General features: G+C 38.0%; 2 protein-coding genes across 4 annotated transcripts in view; one reads left to right on the forward strand and one right to left on the reverse strand.

The window, feature by feature from the left end:
- Positions 1-17,175, reverse strand: part of LOC139135689 (rho guanine nucleotide exchange factor 3-like) — a 27,606-nt gene extending 10,431 nt beyond the window's left edge. Inside the window, exons 1-5 of one of the 3 annotated variants that reach the window (XM_070703315.1) lie at positions 16,940-17,175; positions 15,537-15,624; positions 12,986-13,048; positions 2,186-2,287; positions 152-319 (exon numbers count right to left, since the gene is read on the reverse strand). In XM_070703315.1, coding sequence (XP_070559416.1) covers positions 152-319; positions 2,186-2,287; positions 12,986-13,048; positions 15,537-15,624; positions 16,940-17,067 — 549 coding nt within the window. In that variant the 5' untranslated portion in view covers positions 17,068-17,175. Of the gene's footprint in view, positions 1-151; positions 320-2,185; positions 2,288-3,034; positions 3,400-12,985; positions 13,049-15,536; positions 15,625-16,939 lie in introns of those variants that run through there. The other 2 variants (XM_070703316.1, XM_070703317.1) reach the window with 2 other exon arrangements.
- Positions 17,176-17,344: 169 nt separating this feature from the next.
- LOC139135692 (uncharacterized) overlaps positions 17,345-21,173 on the forward strand; it is a 76,887-nt gene continuing 73,058 nt past the window's right edge. Inside the window, exon 1 of the mRNA XM_070703319.1 lies at positions 17,345-17,386. The gene's annotated coding sequence lies outside the window, so the exon portion shown is untranslated. The remainder of the gene's footprint in view (positions 17,387-21,173) is intronic.

Consider the following 21,173-nt stretch of genomic DNA (forward strand, 5'->3'; position numbering starts at 1 on the left):
AATAGACCCATTCTTATGCTGAACAATATTAAGGAAATCAGTTGACAATAGTGGTATCGGTAGCGGATTCACAAACAGGTTGGTTTACACGTACGCCCGGTAAATGACCAGGCATACTCCGATACAAGGATAAAAAAATAAAATATCCCACCTCTTGCCGTTTACAGTCCACTGAAGACAGAAACTGGTTAACATCGCTGTGGACGGTTTCACACCAAAGCTTGCTATTTCTCCTCTTGGTCGGCGTGGCCTGTGGCTTGGTGTAAGGTTTGATGGTGAAGTTTGGCGATGAGTTGATATTGCGGAAACTCATAGACCTCTGTGTAGGGAGAGCGACAGTAACGCAAAACATTATTTTCCCGCTGTGTGGGTAGTGTACAGATCCAGAGATCTGTTCTCTCTGTGAGCAGCCCTTGAAAGACACTGATGAGAGAAATTTCCGCTGACCGCTCCTTATATATGCTTGTTGTTGTCTTTATTTATCAGCCCTTCGACTGCGTGTAAATGTACATGATAAATAATAAGGGCTTGAGAAGCCAGGCTCCTTAGAAATGTGAATCAAGGGGATTGACAAATCTGCGGAAGCAAAAACAACATATGCTATTCTGGAAAAAAGCCCCTACGTCAACCGACTAGACTAACTGTAATACAGTCCCCCTCCCTGTACAATAGCATCCTTACCGTCTTTGTTGGTCTATTTTTTGTTTGGCTTTTAAAAAAAAAAAATCTTAACAGCGGTATAATTTGCATTTTATAGCTCATCCTTCAGCCGGCAAATCCCGGCAGCAATGCATGGAATGCAGGGGTGTTACTGACAAAGGCATAAGAGACAGGCCGTTGAGTATAGCACAGTCAAGTCACGTCAAAGCATTATATGATATCCTTCAGTCAATATTTGGGACGTGACAATTGTTGTCACTCAACTGTTGGACAAGTACGTGTACAGTTTGTGGACTGGAAGGAATGCAATGGTGAAATATAAAAATATCAACTAAAGAGGCAATTGTGAGATTTACTCATGGCTTAAAATTGCATTTTTTGTCCACTGAAAGTTATAATATCAATGATGGGGTTTTCAACCAAGACCTTTTATTATTTGTTTGAATAGACACCAGGTTAAACTCCGCAAGTTCTGTGTTACGCTACAGATTTGTGATGAAAATGCCATAAATATGAACACAAAATGAACACGTACGGTAATTGGCAGCCTTTATAGTAAGTCAGCAGGACTGTTTCCAGGTAAAACTTGTTCCTGACAAAATCTGTATGCAAGGCACCGGGCACTGCCACCTAATAGCACAATTAGGAACATTCCTTCTGGCTTTTCAAACTGCACCGTTCAATTTCCGAAACTATCAGCTTACCAGGTTCTTATCAAAACTTTTCAGTATGCTGTATAGTAGTAGCACACCGTGTGTAATGCCCTGCAAATGAAATCCAGGGTGGGGGAGGTCTTGCTAAATTAGGCAATTTACGCCAATTTACATCTAATTTATGAACTCATTTTAGGAGAGATAGATGGCTTTGTGTGGGTGTCTTTTTTCCCAAGATTTCTTCTTTTTTAAGAGTTAGCATCTTACATATCCTTTGAATTGCCGAAGCGCCCACGGTCTGCGTCTGGGGAACTATAAACGACATTTTACTCTGAACTTTTCTCCGCAAAGAAATTGTCTTTGCGATTGGCTCTTTAGCAGTAAGTGTAAAATGACTCCACTCTTCAACTGTTCCCTTCTCACTGAACATGTCTGGTGTCAAAAAGATCAAAGAGATGCCTATTTTAAGACTTTTTTGCATTCTTTTGCAGTGCCGCCTGGCTGTACCTCAGCCCATTAATTTCTGGATACCCGACAGCCCATTATTACACCAAATATTCAGTATTTCACATGACAGGATAATAAAACTACTTTAAATAATTGTTTTAAGAACATTTCAGAATTTTGAGAACTGAGTCATAATCAAACACCTGACCTAAAGTATTACATCATTTCTGTTTTGTTGACTCTTTCTCTGTGTGTACACGGCGATCAAAATCAAGTTCAAAGTTTTGGCCGTTGAATCAGATGCAAAGCCACTCTGACCACAATCCTGGGTTCCCACACCCACCCTCTAGCTGTGGTCAACTTCCTACCAAAATATAAACAGAGAGACCGAGTGAGAGCAGCTCAAACAGTGAACACACGCCTACCTGAAGTACTTGTCCAACTTTCTTCACATGACTTACTGGAGATATGATATTGGCAAATGATGCGACCCTGGTCATTGAACGGCCTCGCTTGGAACTTGGCTCCTACCAGGCAATGAATGGAGAAAAGAAAATGTTTTTGTTACAATTGAAAAAAGGTCACACTAAGTTTACATTGAAAATACACTAACAGCCTTGTTTGTTTCTTTTTGCAGGCCTATAAAAAAAGCAAATCTAAAATGCTGTTGGCCATATGGCAGACCAGAATTTTACAAAGCTCTGACTTACAAAATGTCACTATCTATATAGCAGGTAGTTTTGGCACATGGGACAACTTCAAGACAACTCACAGAAAGCACAATCTTTCAAGTATAAGGATCTGCCTCACGAGATACTGAGGACACACTTGAGAGAAATCTTGAAAAGATAAGATACCAGGAACGTGATGATGTAAAAGGTTTTGAGGAAAGGACAGTCAAGCATCACGTTTTCTCTGGCTGCAGATTTGAACATTTGTCAATACTTTGCATTTCTGGGTTTGCATCACAAAAGCATATATGGCATAGAACATATAGATCATGGAGTTTTTCCAACTCTTCAGTACTGTAAGCGGAGGTTTTGGAAAAATTACACACAACATCAACAGCAGGCAACATCACAGGTTCAAAAAAAAATTCCATGCTAATAATAACTGGTTATCTCACTGTCACAAGTTACCTGCACAAGTCTAGAATTACACCACTGTATTACAAAGTTCAGATTGATAACAGATAAATCATGCCATCTCTGGGCTCATTATCAAATACTAATATCAACCAAAAGAAATTCTATCAAGAAAAAATTCTTTTTTACCTCTAACGATGTGAGAAAATCATATGATCCATATCTGGTTATGGACATTGTGGCTGACCCGTGAAAAACCATAATTTAGAAGAGCACAGCGAAGATATGCGCGTGTTTTTTCCCACTTGTCCAGTCGGCAGCAGGCACAAGTAACACTGCTGTAGCAGTGGCTTTGTCAGCGAGAGCTCTACACAAACAACTGCTTGGACGTACAGTTAACCTCTATACTGAGAATGAAGTCTGTCGGAAGTCTTCTAGAGCAACAACCTTAAAGATATGCTAGCTCCGCCCACCAAATCTGAAGCGGGCAAACACACGCAAAGGAAGGTAACAAGAGAGAGGCAGCCTATTGGGAAGCGACGTTAAAGGAAACTGAACACTGGCCAGCTTGGCTCATGAATATGTATGACATGCTTATTTTGGTGTCACTTCAGGTCGCCCGGACAAGAGCTGATTGTGGGACTTGTTATGATGACCGCTAGGGCAGGGTGTCATTTCTGTAGGACACACTCTGGACAGTCCTATGCCAGGTCTGTTTTTGTTACCAGGCCAGCTCTATCAGTGTTAAAGTCAAACTGCAGAAAAATTTAGCACCGTGCATGTGAACTCACAGTGTAAAACAGCAGTTTGCTCTTCGAAACAATGACAAACTTTCATTTCCACTGTTGGCACTCCACCATCAAGATAGGTTACTGTTATGTAATCCTATTAATTTAGAACTATGAAGAAAAGAATATGTGACTGTCATATTTCACTTGAACTTTGTGTCAACACATCAGCGGTGAGTAGGTCAGTGTTTCCGATGGAATCCCTCACACGGACTATTTCTGGATTCTATGCCAGCTAAGGCATGCAGAGAGTGTGGGATGGGACTCTTACGCGCTGCTTAAGAAACTATGGATCCGATTACGGAAAGCAGCATTTCACGGATGACTATGCCATCCATCCCATGTCATTTGTTGATCGAAATAGATCTTCAACAGGTTTCTTTTACCACTGTATTTCAATGCTGCATTGTTAACTTCTCCGTAACTCTGTGTCATTAGCCCATCCTTGTTTACACGGAATACCAAACGGATAATTCATGCCGAGAGTTGGATTATATTTATTCCCTTTCATAAATATAACCCATTCTTATTTTTTTATTCATCATAAGTAGATATTAAATTTCCATTTTGGCTGAAATAATATTTTTTTCCCACAAACAACACATACTATACAGTTGAAACATATTGTCTCTATCGATAATTTCTACCAACATATTGAAATCTCATACAGTATGGCGGTGTGTCCTTCGGGACAAACACCAAGAAACTGTCAAAAAGTTCACCTTATCTGATAAAAGTACTTTCTATGTCTACTTAGTGTACACTATGGGTTAGACTGGCCTTCTTTCACCATGGCATTAAGTGTATTAAAAATTTCTGAGAGTACAGTTTTGCCATGAAGAAAAGGGCTCTCCAAAAAAATTGGATCAGAAAACCAATTTGCAACGTACATACAGGATGCTTTAGAAATGTCATTCATCGTGGAGATGAGCCAAAATGTCATTTCCTTTTTGTGGATTTCCAGTAGCAAATGACAACCGTTCCCACAAATTGATCCTATTAGCTTGATACACACACTTGCACACACATATTGGTTCTGCCCCGAAGACAGGTATTTGCAACCTCGATATTATGTGAAACTTTCGGAAACAATGGCCCTCCGAAATTCCAGAGAGGGGAACTACACTGTCTGGTGCAATTGTATTCTCAAAGTAAGGATGGGCAAGTGGTATTTGGTAATCTGCCGACTTAAGGAAAATGTCGACAACTTCCAGTCGTCATGTCAGACTCCACTTGATGAGAAAAATAAACATGTCTCACCTCCTTGGAAACTTTTCATCCCCTTTCCAAAGGCCTGTCAAGTGTGCTACCCTTGCTAGAGTCAATAACCAAATTAACATAACATTGCTTCCGCAGCTTTATCTTAATGCAGTGTGTTAACACTAGAACATGATTTCCCAAGGTTTTTCCCTTGGTTGAATTTGTTTTGCATTTTTTTTTCTTTCCCCCATCTCTGAACAAAAAGGGGTTGATTTCTCCTCCCACGTTTCCTGAATTTGTCTGTCTTTGCTAATCGGTCAAGATTATGCTGTCTGCATTGAACTGTTCAGTGTTTTTAGGCAGAGCCACAGACAGTAGAAAGGAAGTATCTACCAATTTATGTAATGGTTCAAGCACTTGTCTGCTTCCTGAACACACAAAGGGTATTTGATTGATAGGTTCACGACAATTGGGTCCCAAAGAGTATCACACCAGTGCCAATGGAGGGGTAATTGTGGAAAAAGACCAGGAACTTGTACAGGACAAACAGACATGATGAAAGTACATGCGATTACCGAAGGATAGCGGTAAACTGATGTCTTGATGATGTAGATTAGAAGAACAAAATAAAAGCAGATGACACCTGTTTTGCTCAATAACAACTGCAAAGGAAAGATCAGAAGCTGCTACTAAGGATTTCCAAATGTGCATGGCAACAACCTATCGGAGTCTTTATCGGCACCACCGTGTCACTGAGTATGTGTATACACAAATTTCTCCCTTCGGTGAAAGCTAATGCTATTACAGGCAAAGATAGGCACAGAAGGAAAGCTCCGAGGTGGAAGTATTTGACAGATTTGTATACTTAGTCCTTAAAGAACCAACACCTTACATTTCATAGTGCATCAACGTTAAAAGGAAATTGTAACCATCTTTTGGCAGTGTTATTTCTTGATGTTTAATGTAAAAAATTACAAATTTACATTACTCTCCTGGCATAAATATGATGCAATTATAAAAGAGAATAAACAATATGGTGATGCAATATCTAGAGGACGTCAGAACTTATGTCATGAAGATATTTTTGGCTTGTACAATGTACAAGCCTGCAGTGAGTGTGTGAGGCTAAATGCAGATTTCAGATGATCAATGGCTCAATGCATTTCAGTCAGTAGAATAAAATACTTCATTTTCAAAATGAAACATCAACAACTTACAACATTCACTGTCAATGAATTTGTTCCTTATACAAGAACACAAAAGAATAGCTGCATGTGTAGCATTGACATTGTGAGTGCCAAAGTCACTTTTTTGTCACCTTTATAAAAATATAAACCAGTCAATTTTTTTTTTAATTTTTCTAATATAGTTTGGACTAAAAACGGTACCTAAAGGATAGCCATGTCCATTTGGTCCAAAATTATAAAAAAATGCAGAAAAAAATTTTAATAATTGTAAGATGTTACACCAAAATTTTGGTGGGAAAAACTACGGCACTCAAAGGGTTAAACAATATACCTGTGTCTCATAAACGGGTTTGGTGGAGCAAACACATAATTTCAGAAGGTAACTGAACGGTTAATTGCTGAGTATGCACAAAATTGAGGGACAGAAGTTTTCTGAGATGTATTCACAGACATCTGTGATAATCGGAATTAGGCATACAACCAAAAACTTTTAACATGTAATTTGTTCATTCACACTGGTTCACTGGAACTAGGCCAGCCAGGTATTTTTTTTTTCACATTCTCTTTCAGAAATGACTTGCATCCTAATTATCCAGGAGAGGGTTAGTGCTTCAGGGGCAATGGAACTGTTACGTAGACGCTTTAACTTACTAAATGCTGACGGGGCTAGGGAAACGCCGCTGGAAAAACACAAACCTATTAGTCTGCATGGGGAGTGGTGATCACACTTGCACTACAAACATCTTATTTTTATAGCGTTAAATTCTCAAACGAACGATTGATGAAATGATGATAAACGTGAGAAAAAATTATGGTAAACAACAGTAGATGATAAATATGTTTTGCTCTGATGGCGTTAAAGTGATGCATATGTACAAGACAAGTCACACATATTTTCTCGCTTTGATATAACCCTAGTAGAGAATTATCATAAGCTTGCTTTAAATCCTACAAGCAAAGTACTATTCTAAATGAATGGAAAGAAAAATCCTGAAGGTTCATACTGAAAGGTGAACCTACCTCAGAACCTGACGTCATAATATAGGTTCACATGTATATAGGTAATGAGCAGATTAAATCTCTCCAAATGAAAAAAAAGCGAAAGATTAAAAAACCTGAAGAGCGTGTGTATTCAGAGTCTGTACGTGTGTGTATTGCGCAGTCTGTCAACCCTGCGGTGAAATGTGTCCTTCAAATGAGCACGCAGAGCCAAAGATGATTGCTGGATGAATTCACTAATCACATATCAAGCAGACTCAGATGTTTAGTCTTGCTGGGGAAATTGAGGATCCAATCACCATCAACCCAATGAAATCTACTCTCGGATCGGCTCGGACAAAGGTTTCCCAGATCTGGTTTCCAAACATTCTCCTTTTTATAAAGTTTACACAAAACTGTTCTTTGATTCCTACAGAGCTATCATAAAACTTTTCACTTCTTAATCCCTGGGCCTGACATTGCCATGCTGCTGGGGTTGGGGAAAAAGAGGGTGAATGTGGGAGGACAGCCTGTAGTTCTCCAGTCCGTTGCGGAAACAACATCTCAGCATCATCTAATAGCTCTGGGTTTTACATGTACTATTCTGTTGTTGAAATTTCAACATAAAAAGGCAAAATTAAGAATTAAAACCATCAAAGTTTTCTATCTCAAGGTCATGCATTCTGTGATTAGAGCAAAGCTTAAGTTTTACAATGTAGCATAACTCTAAATATTTGCTTTCCTCTAAAATGTGATGGACAGCCCCTAGCTCTACACATATATATAAACACACATGCAAATATTTATATAATCTCTATCATTCACACCAGGTGAAGATTTCTGAAATATTGATATTTGCTGACGGTACATTTTACTGATCAAAATCAAGATTTTTGATCACCTAAGCAGACCCATGGAAATACTTGTATCACCTTTCAGAAATCTTAACTGCTTTTGACGATGGATGTAGAATATCATGCAAACAATGAAGACATCACATATAAGTACAATAGTTGTATGATAGCTGTGATTAACATTTTATCAACATACTTAGTATATTGGAGGTGACAAAAGAGATTTGTAAAAGATTTTCAATTTGTGTAAAATGGGTAAAATATGTTGAAACAACACTTCAGTTCATTTTGACTTAACCCTTTGAGGGCTGTAATTTTCCTACCAAAATTTCAGCACATGTTATCAATTTTATGAATTTTTCTGTAATTTTTTGTTAATTTGGATCAAATGGATATCACATTTCATTGGCTACAGTTTTACACCAAAATTTTGGCAAAAATCTAAAAAAGTTTGACTGGGGCAAATTTTATAAAGGTTACAAAAATTGACTTTGGCACTGAAAGGGTTAAGTCAGGTGGTACTGGAAATATCAAGAAAAAAGACTTTCAGGGGACCGGTTCATTGCAAGGACAGCATGCAGCCATACGTAGGGATAGATTCATTTAGGCTTCAACAGGGCAGATTTCACTTTCACAGGATAATGGATTTATGCTGACACAAGGACATTTCAATGATGTCTCTGCTTCATTTACTTATGTACTTGAGACAAACGCAATCTAGACCATCGGTCAGTCCAGACAAAGCCCATCTTGTAAATTCAGAAGCTGTTAACCTCAAAAGTACTAAAAATCCTTCTTCATCAAGTAAAAATGAGATCCTTGAAACGGCTTCAAATATGGGAAAAACGGAGTGCTATATGATATATTCCTTGATGTTGGGCACTCTCTTTCACACACACTCTCGTCAGGTGAAGTGTTGTCTCAAGCAGTTCTCAAAAAGTTGAAGTCTGGGTTTCTGAAGAAAAAAGTTCAACCCCTTCAACGTGTTGCAATGTGCAGCTCTTCACGCTCAAAGGCCACAGAGCTGCTCAAAGTGTTTTTTTCAGTCGAAAATGAGATTGTGTAACCTTGAACTCATTTTTTTTTTCTGATGGCAAGATGTATGCTAATGATAAATTTTTGGGATGTCCTCCGCATGGTATCTCAACTTTTGAACTAAAAAAAGAACACCACCAGATTTCATATATTACGCATTTCAATGAACCTTCCTCTCTCACAAGGTTATGTGCAGGGGGTGTAACTAATAACAGTGACGTAAAATTGCCTTCTGAGGTAATTTGTAAATGCATCAAGTTGTGTACAGTACATAATACCTTATTGATTACAAAACCAAATTAAATGCAAATACCATAGCTCAGGGATTCATACTTTGACTTGTATCTTCATCAAATCTTTGAATATTCCATGTGCATATATTTGTAAAAATAAAACTCAAATAAATTATGACCAAAGGTGACACTTTCAAGATTAGTCACTTACATAACTTAACATTTTCTGTTTGAAAGATTGATGTAAAAATTTCCAGGTATTCTTAGTTGTTTTTTTCTGACTGCAGCAGCATTATTGGAGTTTTGTTCAAACGCCACACTTGAGGATCGCCAAGTGATGATGGCTGCTCATTTTTCATCAACAGAATCTCTCTCTCTCTGTTTTCTCTTATCTGCCGCTTCAACAGCTCAGCAGAACACACTAAATTTCAAATCTCAGAATGTTCAGCCGAGTACTTTCCCTTGTTTAATTGTCTGATGACTTGGCACATTTAGATTACACTGCTGGGGATGACCTGCAATTTCATGACCCATTTAAGTCCCTATCTCTCAATAAACTGAGTGATGTCCACTGCTTTATTGCACAGATTTACTTGGTAGGTCTACTGGAAGCGTTATGGGAAGATGCTGATCACAACCTAAATGGCCAATAATTCTCCCATCATTTTCATTCCAATGTCAAATCTTGTTACAGTCTGAAATTTTTCCACGGTTTCCAGATGACATACCTTTGCATCATTTTGTACAGGTTAAAACTCCATTGGTTGTAAATGTTGATGCATTTTCCAGTATTTTTTTAGTCTGTTTGTAAAATCTGGATTCTTGTCCTTCTCTAAACATCGTGTTGCAATGCCTCCTTTTCAACATGTCAACAAAGCTTGTATGTGTGTTATGTCCAATACAGGAGTTGAGACTAACATTCAGTATGGGACAGATAGAATTCATTTCTCAATAAACTGACAGTATGATGCTTCGTATTTCTCTGTACTTCAAAAAAAAATGAGATAAAAAAAGGGAATGATAAACAGTCCTTTCAACAAAGTCTCTCAAATTTCATGAATTTCCCTTCTGATAATAATTTCGCAAGAATCTCCATAAACATCGGCCATCTAGCTGGCATTGACTTTTTTAACACTGTTAGCATTAAAACCATTTACACCACTTACAAATGTTCATTGCAAATGCAGTGATTTGTCTGAGAAAACCTTGAAAAATGTTGCAAACAATTAAATGGTCCACAAATATGTTTCTACATAATGGTAATTGTTTATTCAAGTAAGCATACATTTAGGCACCACACTACTACAGCCAATACCTGACAGCAATATTTCATATGAACATATGGCTCTGAAGTGTGAACTTGGTGATTTTAATTTTCACTTCAGTGCAGATAATTTTAGGCGTTTACTTTCACAGCATTGTAATATTTCTATCTGAAAAAACAGGCCAAGCGCCTGCCTTCTTCTTGAGAAAGAAGCCATGCCTCGCAAGAATTTCATAATGAATGCTAAAAAAGCACGGTACAATCCTTTTATTACATGTTATCTTAATGGAGGCCACTTTGATAAGGAACTAGGCTGAGGGTGGACGCCGCTACTGCCGACAACGTAGTTGGTAGGTATGATATTCTAGCGTACACAGTCGTGATATGGGTCAGTGTTTTTTTCCAAACACTGTATAGAAAACGGAGGACACTCAAACCACAAACAGTAAGATACAGACCACAGCGGAACGTTGAGGTCAAAGCCTGTAATGGGAATATCCTAGTTCCTGTGGAAGTCAGCTCTGTCACGAAACCAACATTTCCTTCCTCCAACGTATTATTCCTCTTTGTGAAAACCTAACAAAATTACTGGGCTCATTAATACTGACTCTTTAAGACTGGGTGGCTGACTTCTTCAGCTGTGATATCATGTAGCGGCAAGGCTTTCTATCAATGCAATAATGGCATAATACGGTTAATAGGGGTCTTGTAAGTGGTTTGCAGACGGTGCCACGGTTCTAACATTTCTTTGTAAATAGCTGGTAGCTGTATGTACTGTATCAACTCCAGATCCTTGTGAACTCTCCCATAGTTCATACCATGCGCACTGTACTTGTGACCAGTCAAAACCCACACTTCTACTGTGACACTGTGTCACAACCTGTCAGCTGCCGTCCTCCATCATCAGCTGAAAGTACTGTTAATTGTTTGATTTAATAACTTCAAGTGTCCTGGGGTACAGTTGGATTACCTCGGAAGTGGTTAACTTCTCACCGGAGTGACGAAATAATGGATACCAAACCACAGCAGCCAGGGAGAATACACAAATGTACCCTTTGACCCATCCTTGTTATTGACACACAGTCTGTAGACAACTTGAGAGTCATCTAGAATTGACATTTCCCACTAGCTGTCCCACCACGTAGGTGAGACAAACGGCTCGCTCCTATCTTTACAACTTCCTTGCTGGCAAGGCTGAATGAAATATTTCTACACTGGGAATGTGATAGTGGGCAAAATTTTTGTGGCTTTGAGAAATTTACACCTTGAAGTGTGTGGTCAACAAATAAGTACTACATAAATAAATTTGTAAAGTACCTTGTAAATTGTCACTTCTGATAAAGCAAAAATTCTCTTTTCCCAGAGAACAGACTAAAATCTTGAGATTCAAGGTTTGATTTATTTAAATGTAAACCCGGATGCCATCAATACTTGAGCATAAAATATAGATTTTCTAGAACATTTTATTACCCCTACAGATGTTATGCTCTTGGTACAGAACACTGCCCTCTATCATCGTAAAGCTGCCAAATTTCCACATGATTTATCGATACAAAGAGTTAAATGGGCAGCACCAGCATACTACCATTACACCGGAATTACATTTGTAAATGTAAAATTGATAAATACAGAAGTCCATGCTTATTTACAAATTTTATGGATACTTTTTGAAAAAGATAGCTCTTTTGGCTTCAAAACGTGGAATGCAAATGAGAACGCTGATGAAAGATGAGCAATTACAGTGGCACGCTTTACAGTTGTTATTGGACAATGGGGGACACCCACATGTTTCTATACCTATCCCTCACTGGAAATACCTTCTCGTTTACGATCACAGAGTGTTGAAGCCTGCACACTTCATAAGGCAATGATATGGGGGATGTTAAAATGGGTGAAGCACATTTCACAAACAAAGGTCTAGCATTCCTCAGCACTAACTTTTGCTTGCTCTCCTTTGTTTTTTTCTTTGCTTTCCATGGGAGTAAAATTCCAGCTATTTGCCATACAGGTGATAGCAAGGTAAAAGGTCACACACAAAGAATACCATCGTTAACTCACAAACCGCTCAGATTTTGTTTGTGACCCATGGACATGTTTCCTATACGGATGCACATTTTGGTAAACAGCATAAAGTTCTTTTCAAATAAACAGTTTACATGGATTTGTAAAACTTTTCTTTTCCCCGAACCCTGTTTAAGGGGTTACTGACTTGGGGCAAAAGTTCACAAGAGTTGCAAATGACCAATTGAAAAGGAAAGCAAGTTTTACTGACTTCCAACAAAGAAGACTAGTCCAATGAAAGTGACCTTGACAGCAGCAGAAAATAGATACTCCCTTGTTTAATGTATGGCAAGTACATCTAGTAAGTGGGGTTAAAGTTTACCCTAAATGTGCCACCTTTTCAAAATATATTTTACAGTACATGTTTTCTTTTTTCAAATGTTTCTAAATCAAAAACACGCTTATGACATCATAGACAGAGAGATAAACATCACATGTGTGCTGACATCACTTGATAAACACCGCATCATTTCTTTTTATCTCTAGACACTGACATCTTCCTCTGAAACCCAGAAACTTGAGGAGTGAAACACTGCTCACCTTTATGTCGAGACTGCATACGCTGATATTGTCGTCATCGGGCTCCTTGCGTTTTCTCTTGCGCTGTATGACGGAAATTACAAAGTGTGATTTGTTACTGGCATTCTCGGAATGGTGCAAAGCACGCTCTGAGGACAGTTTTCCTACGTCACTCCTTTCACTGCCTTGTGTGTGGGATGTATTCAGATGTGGGCTTTACATGACAATGGGCCCCTTATCTTTTGTACATGTGTATGGAATGCCAAAATCATGCCAGAAACTTGCATGGCTGTCCTCTACAGAGGGTAATAAAAATCTAAAACAGCTACAATTCCAATGACAATTTACAGAATGTCCTGAATTCCCTTCTTTTAATTCTATTATGTAATATGCACATAAATATCACCTTGTTTTCCAATGTCGATGTGGGTGGGTGGGTGATAGTCATGTTATCAATGAGATTGACATGCAAATGAATATTTATGAAAAATACACAGAAATTATGTTCCAGTAATGGGAGATATTGGACTCATTTCAAGCTGTGTATTTTAGAGAAGAGTTGGGCGAGAAATAAAACTTCTCACTGTTGGCAACTTTCTTCCCACACAAGAGCAAAAACCAATTCTACCACTAGAGGGCAGTATATTTCACTGCTGGCCATTTCACACTCAGCTGCAAATGATTTTTTTCATTGCACTAAGGTAAAAAATTTTCATGGGACACCTTCATTAGTCCTTGGGTGTGATAACAAGAAAGATAACAATACAAATTGGCTGTCACGTTACAAAGTTACTCTATAGTCAGGTACTTTGAAGGACTATTTCATCTTTGTTTGGAAGTGAAAAATCAGCTTGATCAACTTATCACCTTTCATGGTTGAACTGTTCAATGATGCAAAAAAGGACATTATAATCTTAATTACAGCTCATCTACATTTGTACCTTCTCCTCATTCCATTGAGGTTTTCTGGCTATAAATGAGGACTCTTTCCGTTAAGGACTGGACGTTTTATACCTTATATATGGCCTAGATTGTAAAATTTCCGCTATTGAACTTCAGGCATATGTATTGTATATTCCCACTCCTTCATCAAACAGAAACCAATGTTTTATAATGATAATATGAAGTGATGTCCCATGAGTTTGGTGGAAATCAGAGAAATTCTAAAGCTGTTTTGCCAAATTTCTGTACTTCTGTTCTATTTAGGTGAATCCTATGGCATTGGGGAAATTGGTTACTTGTGAGCAAAACATACAATTTACACTGCAGTATCTTGACCTGATGGTTATGACTGAGCTTACGCTCATTTGAAAAAAAAAATTCAATTAAATGTACTCTGATGGGGCCCTAGGCCAGAAATTGACCTGTGGAACCTAGAAATCTTTAAATTTCAGCAGCAGTACTGCAGAGTCAGTGTGCTGTAACACATGCTGGATTCTGTCCGGTTTTCAATGAGTGATTGTGACTGATTAATGTTTGACTAACAAATGTAGCACACCCTCTAACTTGTGTCACTTCTCTCCTGTTTTGTCAGTTTAATGATTTTAATAAATTTCAGTCAGATTCCATACACGCAATATTGAAACATTTTTGTGTATAACATGAATACCCAGTGCGTCAGGGGCATACAAATTTGACTTGGAGGATACACAGCACATTATATTCATCATTATAAAATAATATTTGTGAGGTTTTTTTTGCATATTTCGAACTGTGGTAAAAGATTTAAAGTATTCATAGTGATCAGTAGAAGGGAAAAGTTGCCTTCAAAATTCTCTCAGATTTATGTAATAAAAAAATTCGTTAAATATGTGAGGTTGACAGTGAAGCCTCATGTAAACATAACTTCATAAAAATGGAAAATTTTAATGATGTTGGTCACACTTGTCTTCATTGCATCTTCTAGCCATGCAACTCAAGCAGGAGATACAGAGGAAAATGCTTTGCATCATACAGCCACAGTGCTTTGTCTGTTATTGGAAAGAGGGCGCCATCTTAACAGAAATCACACTGCAGCCACTGACTTGTGAATATGACCTTTCATCCCTGTAGGGTGCTGACGTTCGTTATGACTGGAGCTTGTCTTGCACAACATGGTAGAAAGAGTCCAAAAATTACTAACCAAATACCCCCCTGACCAATGAAGGATGGTCCCACAATGATATTGTGTGCAATGTAGCTGATATATCCTCCACAGGACACCAAATGGTTCACCAACGCCAAGATCAACATTCATGAAAATGTGTGGTGATAAGAAAAGAATAAAAGATGTTTACACTTACTTTTTGTAATCCACCAATCAAATTTAGGGCCAAGTAGCAACCATGGACCGCACAACAACAGGCATTGATCAAAAACAGATGTGGAAAGTATTTTCATTAGGACTAGCGTGGGTTGCATGGTAGGCAATACAAAGAGTACTTTCTTCAAATTTTTCATGCCATAGCATTAACATTTGCTCTCACAGTCCCTGACACTATGATTCTACTTGGCATTTCACACACTAAATTACAAAACAGTCTTACATGTAAACAAGCTGTCTGACACAGTACATCTTGAAAAACCTACTTACTGTAAATATATCAAGGGTTGAAGCTGATCTCAGTATTGACCCTCTCCTGCGTAAACTTCGCGTCCCTAAGTTTGGTGTTGGCAGTGGCCTGTTGGAATGGATGTTTTCACATAACCAGTTATAATAACTTTACATGAAAATAATACATGCATGTGGATTGGTAGCTGCAGTATTGTAGCTCTAGGTTTTGCCTGGGTATGTGGATTGGACAGCAAAACCAGACCCACAAACTAAGAAAAAACCTCAAGCTACAGTACTGCAGCTAGTGGATTGGCTGATGTCAACTCCATCAAATTGCTGCAGTTCGGAGGCCAACTTTTTTCCATCCACAGCTACATGTAGTACAGCTTCATTTTGTATGAAGGAGAAAATACTAAGACATTCTGCTACAATCTACAAAGGAAAGATGTGCCCTATGCTTCAGAACCGCTTCAATCTGCCACAGCTCTATACGATGGACCTGTATTTCATAGCTCATAGTCACTAAGTGTGTCTCATGCTATTGTATATTATATAAAAGGGCTCGACTACATCATCATCTATACTACAAAGTGCTACAGTGTGAGAAGACTATGGTCCAAATGATTGTTAAAATGACAAAATGTGGTGTGCTTATAACTTGTACCTACTAACAGTCATTCCACTGTAGCACACTGCATTCACAATATACTGTGCACACTTGACAAAACCATAGACAGTAGAGAAACGTTTCTCTACTGTTTACGACAAACCATGGAGGAACCAGAAGACAAAACGTACAAGAAATTATGTATTTTTTATTAGTATGGTTGGTGGTGCTATCCAACTCTTTGGTTATATCCAAACGGGTGAATCGTATCATGGAGGTAGTATGATCGTATAAAGTAACATGAAGAACCTTAGACTGTAGAAATCTGTACTGATGTCTATTAACAGTGAATATAAATTACAATCATGAAATGTTGATACAATGATGGGATCATTTACGATTGGTATGTTCATGGAGGTACGTGTTATGTTGAAGCCCCTGGCCTTAGGGCCCTTCGATTGATTTACTTATATATTATCTATAATTCTTGAACTTATACACCACTATAGCGGTAAAAGAGTCCTCTCTGATGTTACAAATAAATTAAACAAGTACGACTACAGGCCTTGCTAACACGTGGCCATGCTTGTTTACAATGAAAAAACCTGTATCGCCCATATTGTATTGTCTCTGGCCGGGTCAAAATGACACACTCATTTGAAGTTTGAACGTTCGTTCGGTGTGAAAGAACCCGTACACTCGCCACAGTGGGCATGATAAAAATGGATGTTCAAGAAGCTAATAAACATGATACTCTATGGATAGACAACGATTTCTCGTACCTACTCCGCCAGCTCGATTTACGGCCACCACACAAAAACAAAAGAAAGCTTACTTTTTGTAACATCTGTCCCGATTCTCGTCTGTCGCTTGAGTTTTCATCTTCGACGTCGATCTCCACATCTTCTTTCTTGGTTTTGAAAACTGAGGAGCTTGTGTGATTTCTACAACAGGGGCTTGCATGGTTGATTAAAGACAAGCCTTGTTGTAAATCGACTCAGATTTTTTGTAGCAAACCGATTATGAATAGGTGTCGATTGGAGTGGACAGTGATTTCTTTGATTTGAAAAGCCCATACTCATACAACGGACCTAAATATCGACCAATAGAGTGTCGCTTTGTAAATAATGAATTGAGAATAAACCAATCAAATCTCCTGTTGGAAACGAAGATAAGGTTGACCGCCGTTGGTGGCGCTAGTTACCGCGAATATCAAGCGCGTAATGCGTAGAAAAACAGCCGACCACAACAAGCACGGAACCTCTATGTGGTGGTGCGGATGGTGAGTTACTCGCGAGCATGGCACAGGGAGCAAGTAAACCAAGTATAGCGGGGAAGGGGAGCACTAGGTGTACGGGAGCTATCTACTAGGTAAATTAGCCCAGGATCCATGCGGTGCCTCGAATGCATGGCGGACTGTGCTTGTGTGGGCAGTGGATGAAGCGTCCGGCCGAGTACAGCAAATTAGGGAACCGTCATTATTTACGGCCTTGGGGGGGGGGGGGGTCGGAGGAATTGCTTTAGAAACTCCAATATTTCGGGTAACCTCCCCTGCCAACCATGACGTGTTTGAGTAACCCCCTCTATGCTACAGAAATTTTGAGTGACCCCCCCCCCCTAAAAAAAGAAATTGGGAAAGTTAAATATCAATACAGTAAAATGGATTGCTGCTGTGACAGGCCCTGTACAGACCCTGATTAAACCCTGTGGTACATAGTTCCGTGTTGGAAAGAGGTTCCATTGCTGTGACAGGGGCTTATGTACAGGTCTGTATCTGTATATAGTGCTCTGATGACATGCAGTGTTCTCCGTAGGATTTTTTACAAGAGAGTGAAGATGTGGTGCAAAAGCACCACAAGCGACAGCACAACGGGGGAGGTCAGGAGGGTGGCCGTTGGAGCTTTTGAAAAATAGATATTAAAATGGTGTTATTTGATGGCACTTGGGGAGTATTTTTTTCAGATTTTTTTCTTACAAAGAACTCAAAGGAACAGAAATGTGACACAGTATTCCAAAACTTATATTCCAGTTCACTGATTTCAATGAAGATTACATTTTTTGAAAACGTAAAAATAGCGACAGACATGATTTATTCACATTTATTATTTATTATTATTTTCATGCAATAAAAAATGGGTTTGTTGTCAAGGCATTCCACTGGTTTTAAACTTTATAAAAGTCAGAATTAGCTTGCTTTACACATTTTCCCCTATCGGTAACCTATACAATGTAGAATATAGAAAGCAGATGTTTCTCATGAATTTTCAGGCAAGTATATCAATACGGCTAGTTTTCAGTCGGGTTCGAACCCACAACATACGGCATCAGTCTTTAATCAGGAAATACTGCAAAATGTACTCAGTACCTGCCTGTAACATTAAAGGCTTGCCACATCGAATAGCTGATCATTCTCGTCTGAAGATCACAATAACGTGAAACACATAGTGTAATGAGATTTTAGTTTCTGCTTGAAACCACCTGTATTATGATATATATATATATATATATATATATATATATATATATATATATATATATATATATATATATATATATATATATATATATATATATATACTCAAATGTAGCTAAATAGTTCAAATTCACTCGGATGGAAATAAATACAGCAATGATGTAAAGTAACGTCATGCAAGTGAAAGCAATAGATCATTATGGGTTCTCTATGATTGTGTCATATGAATGATGAAGATATGACATCAGCAGGATTAGTTTATAACAATTAATATACAGCAAAGAATATATATATATTATATGTGTGTGTACATATACTGGGTATGAACATACATATCTCAAGCTTACATATTGCTGTTCTTCACTGTTATTGTTGTATTAAATCATAACTTCACTAAATTCTTCAGTTCATATCAACAAAATTGAGTAGCCCCCTTTCATGTTCTCCACTTTTGAGCAACCCCCCCCTTGTAGCTTTCCATTTTTTGAGTGACTGCCCTTAGATTCCTCCGACCCCCCCCAGGCCATAAATAATGACGGCTCCCTTAGACCACATGATCATGTGAGAGGGAATCATAAGCTGAATAGCAAAATTTACATTATCATTTCCATTACGTGTAGAATTTATCCTCCGAAAACATCTGTGATGTTGTGGAAGAAATTGTAATGTATAAAAGGGATGACCCATCTTTTACTGTAATTTTACTTTACTACCGGTACTACATGTAACCATGGCACTCCTATCCTCCGTACTTACATGTATATATCTTCCACCAGAAATGCATCACTGTAAGTGTTATACAAGCGAAACCAGTGCAACCCACTATTTCATCACATTTCAGACAGTCCCTATAAATCATGGATGTAAAAAATACCGGTACATCCATGTTCTAATTTACATGTTACCCTTTCACGACCAAGTTCTGATACAACTGTGTTTTCTCTATCGCAAAGTAGGAGGCAGTCATGGTTTACCAGAGTTTGCACTTTTGCTATTTCCATTTCAATACTGATAGTATGATTATTCATTTGATATTTTGGCAAGTTGCATCTTAATGGGAAATCTATAAATCACTACATGTAAAGCTTTTGAGTGGATACTGATTCTGAAAGTTGTGTAAACATACGTTTGTAACCCCATCCAAGTTACAAATTTAGCTATGCTAAGCGAACACTATAATAATAATAATAATAATAATAATAATAATAATAATTATATTTTATTGCTTGCTCGTAAATATACGATTTATATCACATTTATGGCAATAAAAGTGTAATACAAAAATAAGTTCAAATTTTTCTTCAATAAAGATAAAGTAATACAGTAAAATAATAGTAGCTAATAATAAATATACCAGTAACTAGGTATTTCTTTGTTTATATAAAGTAAAAATATAATCTGCGAGTTGTTCATTAAAAGATAACTCTTGTTTTGTTAGTAGAGAAATAAGCTGATTTTCATTTGTATCTTTTGGGAAATTGATTTTACTGAAAAAGTTCTTTCTTTGGACTTTGTATTTCTGACAGACTAATAAAAAGTGTGTTTCATCTTCAATACTGTTGGTGTTACACTGATTGCAGTATCTCTCAGTAATTGGGGTTTTTGGAACAGTGTGTCTCCCTTTTTCAATTGCTAGATCATGATTGCTAATGCCAAGTTTGGTGAGTAATTTTCTTTTCTCACCTTGTAACTGTGTTAAGTAGGGTTCTAATCTAAAATTATGTTTTTTTTTGCAATTCCCTGACCTTCGGATCATAACAACAATATACGCTGTCGTTCTTCAAAAGACGGCATTGTTCCGACTCTGCTCTTTCCGGACTGTGGAGTTTTGGTTTTAAAGTTTCTGAACCAGGCCAATTTATCAGTAAACCGACTAATTTTGGGTAGTTTTGTCCTGTTTTGAAATCTTTGAATATTGCCAGCCCCTCACTTGATGGGAGTTCAGAAGGGAAAATACCTGATATATGCATATCATAGACTTCTCCTGCGGACAATGTGTGCCGATTTCATCCGCCATGGTCATCAGGTCAAAAATAGCAGTTTGCCGAGGTATTTCAACGGACCTCCATGAGGTATTTCAACGGCCCTCCATGATAGTTAGAACAAAAGAACATTGATTGCACTGGCCTCTAACAAGAAGAACATTCAATAGTAGTTCAAACTGTTTTCATTTGTGCCCTGAATTGCCGAGTTGTCTCTTTTCAGGTATTGTTGGAAAATGTGAATGTTGCATCTATAGATATTACCCATGTACATCCATGAAGACAGTTGCGAAAGAAGTCTCAGTATTTCTGTCTAGTCAGCCTACAAAATGCATATGTAATGAGCTTACATAGCCAAAACTGACTTTCATAATAATAGCCTAGCATAGCTAACAAATGTAATGTGAGTGACATTGAAATAAAACTTTTTATGTACTCTGTCTTATACAGGTAGGAGGATTTCACAATTTACCCTTTGAAGTAATTTGAAATCAAGTGTATGTAGCAATCCTTCAGACCACAAAGAAATTTATCAATAATGTGCTTTCAAATTCAGTGCCTTTGTCAATAGTGGTTTCCAGATGGCTGTTTATCTTTGCCATTGGGCAAGAGAA

This window comes from Ptychodera flava, chromosome 6, assembly GCF_041260155.1.
Source record: "Ptychodera flava strain L36383 chromosome 6, AS_Pfla_20210202, whole genome shotgun sequence".
Taxonomy (NCBI): Eukaryota; Metazoa; Hemichordata; class Enteropneusta; family Ptychoderidae; genus Ptychodera; species Ptychodera flava.